This window comes from Eurosta solidaginis, chromosome 1, assembly GCF_040869045.1.
Source record: "Eurosta solidaginis isolate ZX-2024a chromosome 1, ASM4086904v1, whole genome shotgun sequence".
NCBI lineage: Eukaryota > Metazoa > Arthropoda > Insecta > Diptera > Tephritidae > Eurosta > Eurosta solidaginis.
In genome coordinates this window covers 168,025,573-168,038,252 of record NC_090319.1, presented here as the reverse complement: position 1 = coordinate 168,038,252, position 12,680 = coordinate 168,025,573, and the positions used below count along the sequence as shown (strand labels likewise).

At 34.3% G+C, this 12,680-nt stretch overlaps 1 protein-coding gene and 1 pseudogene across 1 annotated transcript; both read right to left on the bottom strand.

The window, feature by feature from the left end:
• Positions 1–4,774: 4,774 nt before the first annotated feature.
• Positions 4,775–7,265, bottom strand: LOC137239602 (uncharacterized). Its single transcript, XM_067765095.1, has 4 exons — positions 6,982–7,265; positions 6,476–6,664; positions 6,179–6,412; positions 4,775–6,120 (listed from the first exon to the last, which is right to left on the bottom strand). The coding sequence occupies exons 1-3, from the start codon at positions 6,997–6,999 to the stop codon at positions 6,305–6,307; spliced, it is 315 nt and encodes a 104-aa protein (XP_067621196.1). The 5' UTR covers positions 7,000–7,265; the 3' UTR covers positions 4,775–6,120; positions 6,179–6,304.
• An 824-nt stretch (positions 7,266–8,089) lies between these two features.
• On the bottom strand, positions 8,090–10,692 carry LOC137239600 (T-complex protein 1 subunit eta pseudogene; annotated as a pseudogene).
• Between the last annotated feature and the right edge of the window lie 1,988 nt (positions 10,693–12,680).

Sequence of the window (12,680 nt, the reverse complement as noted above, 5' to 3'; positions counted from 1 at the left end):
ATGGGCAATCCCCGATTATTAAAATCATACAAGCAGACAAAATTGGTTAAATCGTTGTAGTTCTATAAATAGAACGAAAACAGCAACAAAAACCAAAGTTTCTTTGAAAACCGCCGTACCAAGCATAGCTTTAACACATAATTCCATACGAAGTATGCAATGTGTAAAAGATTAAAATATGCAAAAAAGAAGGCAATTGGGAAGAACTTTACAACAGGCATGACGTAGCTGAATGCGTTTACAACCATTTCAACTATCGTAGGAGTGCGAGTTCGACTCCCACTCCCGGGAGAAAAGGCTTTGAAGAGATTTACAAGGTATAATCGAAACAGCTGTCGCCTTGTCCGTCCTGATGTCACGTTGTTTAAATTTTTCCCAAATTATTAAAAAAAAAAAACTAACCTTTTATTGATTCTATTTTAACTTTATTGCGCGTTATGTAAAATTTTTCTTTTCAATTCGCAACAGCTTTTTAGCGAATGACACTTAGAACAAATGACAGCTATTGCGTTTCTATTGCGGTTATCGGAATGCGGGGAATCGCCGAACTGCTTTATCTACAAAATTTTATTGGCGAGCTGAATTGTCGATCGATTATGAGAATATAAGTAGGCCGATTTTGTAACAAATTTAAACGACATTTCTTTTTGTTTTCTCTGTTTAGCAATTTTCTTTGTTGTTATGCGATTCTGTAACATTTTAGATAATACTTGAACTTGCTTATTGGCAACAATATCAATCAGCTGATTTTCTTTGTTTATTTTTGTGGCTAGCCTAAAGACATTTCATTTTGTGTTGTTAATGACATTTGTATTGTTTACTCAGTTTTGATAATCTAAAATAAATAATTACAAATTTTGTGAATATTGTGAAAAATGGCATTCGAGTATATTAGATTGCATCTGTCCCGTAATGAGCAACTAAATATGCCTACTGTTGACCCGCGCCGGCTCCGGGAAGTTGATGATCCATTCGACTTAACTTCAACGGAGTTCCGTAAATTGTATAGATTGAGTCCCGGTATAGCTAAGGATATAATGTCGCATCTGAATATACAGTTAAAAGGAACAAGAATAACAGCGCTATCACCCGATAAGCAGGTACATAGGTCCTATAGGCTATAAACTAATTTTTATACATGCATTATATGTGATATTTAAAATGGTGATAGGTTCTAGCAGTGTCAAGGTTTTATGCCACTGGATGCTACCAGCGCCCGGTGGGAGAGCAGTGGGGAATTTCCATGAGCCAAACCTCAATAAGCCGTTGCGTACATCGTGTGACTGATGCAATAAACAATTCGCTGTTTTTCAATCACATAAAATTCCCTATGACCCAAATAGAGCGCCAGGCGGCAAAGGAATTTTTTGCATCAGCGCCTTCACCATTTGTACCGGGCACTATCGGTGCAATCGATTTCACTCACGTGTCAATTTTGGGTCCAAAGGATAATGAATCGAATTACGTCAATCATCATGGGTAACATTCGATCAACGTGCAAATGGTAAGAACAACACACTTAACCGAAAGAACTTTATTAATAGTGTCTGCTTGTTAAAATTTGCAGATATGCGATCCCCACCTTAGAAATTTAAACGTGAATGCGAAATTTCCTGGAGCAAGACATGACTCGTTTATTTGGACCTCCTCTGCAGTGCATCGGGTATTGCAACGCTCATACGAAAATGGAAATTTAAACACGTTTTTGATAGGTAAGTTGTTTAATTCCGTTTGACTGTGCAATATCAAAAGCACCAAATTACAGGCGATTCTGGACATCCGTTGGAGCCATGGCTGATGACACCTCTACCAAACGAGACTAAAGGAACGCCTAACTTTCGGTACAACGAGGCGCTGTGCAAAGCACGCAATCCTATCGAGGGACTCTTTGGCGTCCTTAAAAGTACATGGCGGTGTTTATACCGCCAAAGAGTACTCCTCTATAAGCCTAGTTTTGCCGGAAAAATAGTTAACGCGTGCGCAACATTGCATAATATACAGCTAAGCGATCAGACACCCGACTTCGACGATAAGATTGTTTATGATCCCGAAATACAAATACAAGTTGGTTCCGATGATGGTGTGCCAAGTTCAATTGCAAAACGTGTCGAACAACGGATAATTGCACAACTTTTTTTTATAAGTAATATTATTTTTACACATGCTGGATATTGTCCAAGGATTCCCAATGTTTTCCCTTTACTATTAAAAAGACCTTAAAAACAATGGATTTGTCAGTGTGAAAACTTTCGAAAAACTTTTTGAGCAAAATAAAAGTTGGCTTTCGAATTTCGATTTTCTTGAAAAGCCTTTATGGAAATATGTTAATCTTTAAAAACTTCATTTCGGGTATAAAAATATTCAAAACTATATAACCTGCAACATTATGTCCGTTTCGAAAATAAAATACAAATGTAGATAAAAACTTTAATTTCATCGAAATTGCGAAAAAATCATTTATTGCCACAATTAGTGTTGGCTCATTCCATTTCAAGACACCCGGTCCGCGTAGGACATGATTTTTAATTTGATGAAATTTTAATATGTTGTTCTTTGGTCAAAATAATGAAACACGTGTATGTCTTTTTTCCTCAAAAAAAATTTGTTTGGGGATTTATCGGCAATTGAATTCCATGCAGAAAATGCAGTCGGTATTTTATTCACCTATTTTTTCAACTGTCAATAACTTTGTCAAAAATTAACCGATTCTCATGATTTTTTCTTTGAAATGTTCGTTATTATATTTACTTTTATATAACTTTATAAACAATAGCATATAGTGTAAAAAAAGTTTGTTTAGTATTTAGTAAAAATTTATGACTTTTTTCAAAAATTAATTCTCAAAAAACCTTACTTTTTCTATATTGAGTGAACAGTTCATATTTCAACTTGGCTAAATGCCTATTAGCCGAAACTTGTTGTTTTCCAGATATGAAATTTTGAATATTAAACTTTTTTTTCGCCATATATGTATTTATGCAATTTCGAAAACAACGAGCGTTGGCCAAATATTTACCCAAGTTTAAATATGAACTGTTCACTCAATATAGAAAGTTTAAGCAAAAAAAAGATAACGTTTTTTGAGAAACGAATTTTTGAAAAAAGTCATACATTTTTACTAAATACTAAACAAACTTTTTTTTACACTATATGCTATTGTTTATAAAGATATATAAAATTAAATATAATAACGAACATTTCAAAGAAAAAATCATGAGAATCGGTTAATTTTTGACAAAGTTATTGACAGTTGAAAAAATAGGTGAATAAAATATCGACTGCATTTTATGGAATTCAATTGCCGATAAATCCGAAAGAAAATTTTTTGAGGAAAAAAAATACACGTGTTTCATTATTTTGACCAAAGAACAACATATTAAAATTTCATCAAAATCAAAAATCATCACCTGCGCGGACCGGGTGTCTTGAAATGGAATGAGCATGTTTGAATAATTCTGCATACAGGAAAAGCAAATATATCTGAAAACTTTTAAAACCACTGATCCCGCTTTTCAAAATAAAAGCAAGAAAAAAATGATTCAGAAACATTTCTTTATTTTTAAAGTTTTATATTAAAAAAAATGTTTAATTTCGAAAACACCTAAAACTAAAAAATATATTGCTCAAATAGAATTGCACTTTTCGTCAGGTAAAGGCTTTCGAAAACTAAAAAGTGTACAAGAAAAAATTTTTATTTCAAAAACGTAAAACTAGATATACAAGAGTCGAACATATTGCGCTTCAAAGGCAAGTTAAACTACTGAACAATTGGTCATTTCAACACTTTTTTCAAAAACTTTTTGAGCAAAATAAATGGCTTTGGAATTTCGATTTTCTTTAGGATCAAAGCCTTTATGGAAAACAAAACCTTTAAAAATGTCATTTTAATTATAAAATAGTTCAATTCAATATATAATATGCGACATTGCAATTTACTACATTCGAAGAGATGTGTTATATCATGATTTTACTATAGGAATATAGTAGAGTTACAAATACGTTCCGAGTTTTATGAAGCACATGAAATTCGAACTCCTAGAGCAAATGCAATATTCTTAATCAATCGTTTAAAATCAACACATAATTTTCAAGAATAACACATTTATAAAAATGTATACATACTAACAAACGTAAATACAGATAATACATAGTTTATTTAGAAATACGAATAATATTTCAGTCATGTTTTAAGATAACGATAATTAACATTAATTTGAATAAACAAATCAAATGCAATACACCACACCGTACACAGAAACTTATATATATTAAAATTACAAAAAAAAAACATTGTAATTAATTTGTAAAAATAAAATTTGTGATAGAATTCAGTAAAAAAATATATATGTATGTAAGAAATTTTACAAAATAAAAGGATAAAAAAAAAATTTTGAGATAATAAGCTGGAAACAGGCATAGTTTGGCATTGCATAAGTGACATTAAAAGTCTTCATTTATCAGTAATCTATCATGATGTAAAGTTTGAGTGGCAATTTGTGCTATGTATGTATCTCGGAAATGGCTGAGCACATAAAAAAACGTATTATGTAAATCCGTACTTAAGACGCGCAAAATTTATTTATTTTACTTTAAATGCCACTTATACAATGCCAAATTTTATTTGTAAAAATGACTAAAATAATGGCTGACATATAATTTGAAAAAAAAGAATAGTTATTTAAAAATATAATACATCAAATTTAAGCCTAAATATTTTTAAATAACTGTTCTTTTTTTCAAATTATGTGTCAACCATTATTTTAGTCATTTTTACAAATAAAATTTTCTTGTAATATATGTTGGAGAATAATTACATTTGTATTACATTTTACTTTAAAAAATTTTCTTGTTGTTTCTGTTGGAGAAGTATTACATTTGTATTACATTTTACTTTAAAAAATTTTCTTGTAATTTCTGTTGGAGAAGTATAACATTTGTATTACATTTTACTTTAATAAAAGACAAATGAAAATCATTGCACAAAAAGGTCAAAACAAAAGCAATTAAAAGGGTGAAGTGTAGTAGAACGAAGAACCTCAGTACAATGAAAAGTGTACTCAAATAGTAGGAGATCCAGATATACAACGACCTTGACCCATCTGCTCAATGAACGAAATGTACTGTATATGCATTTTGGAATGCATGCAAATATTTTGAGGGTTGGTTGCCTGGAAATATCCTTGCAATGATACTTTAAATTATTTTCTCTAAAGGACATTTTTTCGAATAATGCAACCATTTGCGTAAGGAACAAATTATACAGTAATAATATCCTCTATACAGTGAAATAAAATTTATTTATTAAACCCTTCGTATTCCATAGGTTTTATAATTTCGATTGGTGTATAATTTGTTCATTAAGTAAATGGGTACAAAATTTTAAGCAATAATGCACTTTTAAAAAATTAATTGAAAAAATCCTTGTTAAGAGATTTTCAGGCAACCCACGTGCAAAATATTTTATTGCATGCCAAAATGCATAAAAAGTGAATTTTGGTCATTAAGCAAAACGGTGTATTGCCGGAAATTAGACTAAATCTTTGAAGTTTCAAAATCTGTGGAGATAGTAGTCCTTTATTATTTTTTGTGAGAATCAGAAGGGTTATTTTAAGTATTTCTAGGTATTCTGAAAATCAGTGAGACAACTACATCATGAACCTGATGATACCGTACATCCTGTATCATTAATTTTTAAACTTAGTAATATGCATTACAAACGACTGAAAATTTAACTTAATAAAATTTAAATATTACCCGTTCGCTTGCTTTTGTTTCGAATTGCGTGCAATGCCTTTCATAAAATAAAATAAAAATGGACTTATACAACATATTGATTAATATTTAAGTTATTGTTACAGTTTAGAAGGATACGGTGGTTTTAAAAAAACCATCACTTGAAGCCAAATTTCCGAAATTTTTAGTATGCAAAAAAAAGTTTTTTACAAACTAAGTATCTACTGCGGAGGACCAAAAGAATATGTAAATTGCGTGAAAACATTCGCACAGGTTTTCACCCCCTCGCTAAATGCTACCATTGCGCATTGCGTCTGCCATTTTTTCTGTGGCAGCAGCCATTCTATTTATTGCCTCAATCTGGTTCTGCGAGGACTCTACATGCATCTAATAAAAGAAACAATTTTTGCAATGAAATGTAGTGTTTTACCATATGCGTGTATACCCTTTGTATTTCGGCTTGTGTTTCGGCAATCTTTAAAAATGTTGTTGTGATGGGTGATTCTTCAGACCGCTTCCTCTTACTTCCCCTACGTGGTGTACGGTTTGGGGTTTTTGGAGTTTCGCACCGTCATTCCGATTCGCCTTCGGGCAGATTTAATGACGGTAATTCAGAGGTCTCCTCGTCATCTACGACCAGTTGAAAATCTTCATCGTGTTCCATGAACAATTGCAGATCCTATAAACGCATGATTAAAAGGAAATTTGATGAGCACATAAAAGATGATACAAAACGAATTACTTCTTGCATGGGAATATTCTCGTTAACATCTGACTCTCCTTCCATGTAGGTGATCCCTACTAAATCTATGACTTTTTTCTTCAAGTTGGTAAGAGGAGTTTGTTGAAGGGGTCTGTTTCCAGTCATATTCTGTTCCTTCTTCAGATCGTGCACATGAGTAGATGTGCGAATTTTTAAATCCCGCCAGACCTATATAGAAAAAGATATTTTTATATTTTATTTGTTACAAGCGGACCCCACATACTCTGTTTTGTTATGCCCGAGCTTTGGCTTTAGTTTATTTAACAATTTCAAATGTATATACAGAACTAAATTTTTAATTTCCACTTTCGGGTTTTGGTAACGAGGTCAAAACACATCTTTTGATACCTCTCTCCCGACATTTTTAGACGTGTCTTAGCAGTTGTAAGCTAATGGAAAGAAAGAGCTATGCCATGACGAAAGAAATGTTTCAACTACATTTTACTAATAATGGTTTCACAGGGCAGAAAAAGTGACATTTTTACCTTTTTAAAATCGGACATTTTAAAAACAAACGCAAAAGTATTTCGAAGTTTTTCCTCTATTGTCCAAACGAACACGAAAAGGAGGGGACAAAAAAGCGCCTTTCTTGTTTGAAAATAAATCAAGATAAACTTATATTTTGCCACTGCTCAACCGTCTTTACCGGTCCACTTTTTTTTGTTCTCCAACTTTCCATGCAATTTTTGGAACTTTCCGCTGGCAAGATTCGGGGTGGAAATAAAAAAATCGAGCATTGCACTCAACTGCTCACCCGAAGCACGACTCCTTTTTGCTTTATCACACATCCTAGTAAAATACAAATAGTTTAAACACTTTCAGTTAGCAAAATATGCACTGCACTATGTACTTACGTTTAATTTATATAATAATAACCGCGATCAAAATTCCCCGAATTATTTCCACTTTTGTAAAAATAATTCTGCGCGCACAAACTTACTTTTGACATTTCCTCTTTGTGTTTTTCGCATTTTTTCGCCGGAGATGCCACATATCATTACTTTGAACAATCAGCCATTGTTTATACCGAGTTACAGAATCAATGAATTGTTAGTGCAAACGGCAAAAGCTTTTGACTAAGCTAACAAGTTTTCTTATTGTTAAGAGTTACAGAATCGGCCTACAGATCTTCTCAATTCGATTCGCATTCACCGCGGATAACATTCGTCGGATACCGTAATAGGGGTGATTGTGACTTTTTGCAGCGGTTATATTCATAGTCACGTTTGCATGGACGTGATGAACTTTTGTGACCAAATTTTCCTTTTCGTTCCTATTAATGTGATCGTGCATTCCGCTCCCACTTATAGGATGTGAGCATAGCACTGTTCTGCTCACACACGTCACAATGCTCGTCAAATGGCGGTCATTTCTTCGGTCATTTCACTCTACAGTTTCGAGCCTTTTGACAATAAATTTTACTGCGGTTTTACCATTTATATAACCGCCATATAACTTGAATTTTACCTGCCGATTTACTTTACCTGGAGCAGCCACATGAATAAAATATCAACCAAAAAATTAAATTTTCAATATTTATTTTTAATTATAATAGCAAAACATAACATATAATATAAACATTTATCCCGGTTTTGCATCTTGGAGCCTCATATGTACATGAAATTGCAACTTAAATTAAAACATTTAATATAAAAAAAAAAGTAAGTACATTAGTAATTACATACAAAATACATATATTAATTGTTTTGAGCTATATTGCTGCAGCTGCTAACTTTATATTTGGACAATTCAGAAGTGTGTTATATTCGTGCAAAATTTGAGTTGTTTCCATGGTTTCGAACATAAAATTTGATTATTTGAATCTACCTAACTCTGCAACTTAAAGCTAAGTAGAAATTTAGATTAGATTTTCTCAGATCAAGAATATTCAAAGGTGTCGATGAATCCGATTGCTGTGAAATGAAATGCTAATCAAAGAGTTTCTGTTGAATACCCAGAAACCTGGGCATCCCAACAGACATCTGATTGATGAGCCAACACCGCCCAGGGGCTTAAGGACTCACCTCCGTAAGCACTATGAGGAAATACGGCACCTGAGAACACAGCCGTATGAAGCCAAAAAACATAAGCAGGTCCTTGGTAAACTCCATAAACAGGCGTCGGACCTCTATGTCAGGAATTTCCCGGTGAATCCAGTACTCAAGAACAATTCCCTAAACTTGCAGAAGAGGAACGCACACTCCCTAGGCAAACGCGAGTCACTTTAGCCCAACTTCGATCTGGATACTGTAAGAGGTTAAACCCGTATCTATCCAGAATCAACGCCGACAAACAAAATGTCCCTGCTTGCACTGTGTCCCCACATGACACCAACCATCTCTTTAACTGTATTGTGGAATAAACGTCTCTAACACCCCTCTCATTATGGTCCATCTCTGTTGAAACAGCAAGTTCCTTGGACTCCCGTTAGAAGACATTGATGACAATTTGTGATCGGTCAGACCAATTGGATGGGGCGAAGCACTGCTACAACAACATCTAGGGAACGATTAATATGATCACATTAACGCTTCTAAGCTATCCCGCCCCACCCCACGAGGAACTTGGGGTCGGCAGAGCCTCGCCTACTAAATAAGTGTGTTATACATTCATATTTGTAACAGGATTCCCCTCGCGTAGATGAGGTTGACAATTGGGTTGCGGAAGCTCTGAACCTATAAAGCTTTGTCGCTTATCAACCCCTTGAGTCCCTCGTTTGCTTTGGTGTACAAACATGTTTTGACTGTTTTGTTATAGAGCTGAGCTACATTACACTGAACGAGTCCGCGGCGACGTTACTGATCAGTTAACGCCTTACAGGTAGTTCGCAAAAGAAACAGCATATACGATCAGAAGGCACTCGAAGACGATGCCTCAAAACTAACAACCAAAAGCAATAATTATCATTTCACTGAGACAAATTTTATAGTGTTTTCTTTCGAAGTTGGACACAATCTTTTCATTATATTACTTAACAATTTAAGATTAGACATTCTTTTCAATTTGTATTTTGGCTACCAGCAACAACAGAATCATGTTTAATTGTATGCCGCACAATCATTATAGCATCATGTAACGAAGCTCAGTTTCTTCCAAAAATTGTTCGGCAACGCCACGAAAAATCAATGTGCATGTTCTAGCATTAACGCAACTTTAAATAATTATAAACTATGAAAATAAAATAAATGTCAAACCCACTATCAAACCTTGGAAAATGTTGAAACATTCACCAACAACTTGACGTTCTTCAAAGAAATCACGTTCACCCAAAACACTTGAATTAACATCATTAGCTGTAGTCATAACAGTACCACCACAAGCTTTCATTGTACGTTTCAAATCTTCTTCTGGTACACGAACACAACAGAAATATCACAATCTGCAAAATACTGTGTACCAACATCACCAATTGGTAGTTTAGATAGCACAACATTGGCGCCTTACCTAGCTAGTTTATTGTACAGAATACGCCATTCAGCATCAACAATTTTCTGATACTCTTGAACATTATCAACACGTACTTCAGCATTACCACGCTCAGCCTTGAATTCCAATTCTATATTTAATAATGCGATTTTATATTTTTTGTATGACGTTGTCCATCAAAGAAAAGTACAGCGTCCACAGCCATTTTAGAAAAGAAATCTTTTTGTTGATGAATAAGTTTGGAGGACATTGCTGTGGCAGCGCATTTTTTCAATAACGCACGTTGTTGTTGCTTTGATTGGCGCTTGGACATGTACAGCCATGTAATATTTTGGTCATGCATAATTGTAATGCTTTACGTATAGCTTTAATGATGACGTGCATGCACGCCTGCCACAACATATGGCTTAACTTGTTTTAAGATTTCACCTGCTTAAAGTACTACTGAAGTGGTGCCATCGCCGACCTGATAAGATAACATTTTTTATTTTACACATTCCAATATAACAAAAAACTTACCCAGCATCTTGATATTTGGCGATGTCGACTAGAGTTTTACGGCTGGATGCACAATATCCAATAGTTTCATAATGGCAGCACCTTCATTTGAAATTGTGGCCTTACCACTGGAATCAACAATATGCTTGTCCATACTGCGTGGCTCCAATATAGTGCGTACAGCGTCCACAATTGATTTCGAGGCATTGATGTTGGATATGAGTTGAGGTTTACCTTGAGAGCTATCGGTACCCAAACATTTTTTACACAAAAACTCATATGTACCCAATACAAGTTCAGGACGTTATATTTATCGACACACTGTCCGGTGTGGCGCAATTGTTGGAAATATTCAGTTGGCACTGTTGAGAAAAAGTATAAGTCAATGAACACAAGTAAAAGTGAACGATTTTTTTTTTACCATATGTTGTTACTTTTCACAAAGACATTGGAAACGACGACCAGCATCTACAAATTGTATATGAGCCTTGCAATGATTACATCTAATTAGACCCAATTCACCAAAATTTACAATAGGTGGCTCATATTCACGCTCACCCGTGCGTGCCATTGGTGAGACGGTAAGTGTAATGGGCAAAGCTGTTGTTTTTAATAAATCAGCTGTTGCAGGTATGCAATACAAAGGGGACCTGCAAACGAGAAAGATCAATGTAATTGCCAAAGAAAATATTAATTTCGAATATCAGCACCTAACGTAACGTGGCGAGGAGTTACCCTGATATTGTACCACATATTTTGTGGTCACCAATGGTGGTAATAAACACTGTTCATTAGTAATAAAAGCACCACCAGCGCTATTTTGTTTTTCAATGAGAACGCTTATCGGATTTGGCATCTGATCGAGATCTAAACGGCGTTGGGCTTGATCATACTGTTGCGGCTGTTGATATATACCAGTACCAGGTGCAGGTGGTTGCTAAAGAAAATAATACAAAAATAGTCATCAGTAATATTTGAATTATATTAGTTGTATTAGCACACATTATACGGTTGCTGTTGTGGTATATACCTTGGCATAAGATTCCTTCTCACTGTAATGTATAACATTATTATCCGGGTCAGTTATTTTGATGTCAATATCCAGGAAACCACCTTCAATAATTTCAAATGTTACACCAAATTTTGTGCCACCTTCCACATTCTCGAAAAAGCATTCATTGTGTGCGTCAACGGTGACTATGAACGCTTCGCTTACACGCGGCAACTGTAGAAGCACTAGCGCACATAGGCCGCTCAAACAATTGTAATTCATTATAGTTTTATACAATATACATGAATTCAAATTGCCACAAATGTATCAAAATCGAGGGGCCACGTCTGGAAGCACATCCACAGTATTTGGAAGCCAATTTGTAGTCAAAATTAAAAATGGAGTATGTCACAAATTTGGGAGGAAAGCTCGGCATAGATCTTCCCTTCTATTTTTGTATTTTAACACAAAATGATGTTGGCGAGAAAGAATTATATGATCCTTACCGGAATATTTGATTTTTCCGTGGGTCCGTCGGCAGAATTTTTTGATTTTATAAATTTTTCCACCGCTGAGGTTGCGCGCAGATCAAATCTGAATTGGAATTAGCACTTCGAAGAAATGACAATTTTCAAATTTCACCATCCGCATGCATATAATGTGAGAAAAAGAGTGAGATAATAAATATAAAATAAATATTTCATCATGCTATTTCATTTTCTGAACTCTATCCTCCGAATTCTCACATGTACACTGGGTGTATTTGTGGCTGTCAAAAAACTCAAGTGAATTGACCGGGTCTCTCAACTGAACAAGTGAACTAGTTCTTGGATTTCGGTTCTATTTGTTTTTAGGTCGTTTTATCTAATGTTATTCCTTCTCTCTTCTCTTTCGCGAACATTGTAAATTCATATATACACACGTAGAAATTCACAGTGAGCACGAATGTCGATGATGCCACTTACACTAAAAATAACATACACAAAGCATTGCTTCATGCACGCCCCTATCTATACCCTGCAGTCAAAAGCCAAAGTAGTCAGCAAACATTCTAGTTCATTGACTAGAATTTTGTGGGTTTATTCATACTAGTCAGCTTTTGAATATTTCATTGACTATAATTTTGTGGTGTTATTCATACTAGTTAGTGTATGAGTAGTTAATTGACTAGAATTGTGTGGCGTTCATCATACTGGTCAGTTTTAGAATGGTTCATTGGCTATAATTTTGTGGTGTTATTAATACTAGTTAGTATTTAAATAATTCATT

What these genes read in the sequence shown, in the direction of transcription:
- LOC137239602 (XM_067765095.1), bottom strand. An exon ending in AGAATATTCCCATGCAAGAA is followed by an intron (nt 6,413 to 6,475) that starts GTAATTCGTTTT and finishes ATGCGTTTATAG; the next exon opens with GATCTGCAATTGTTCATGGA.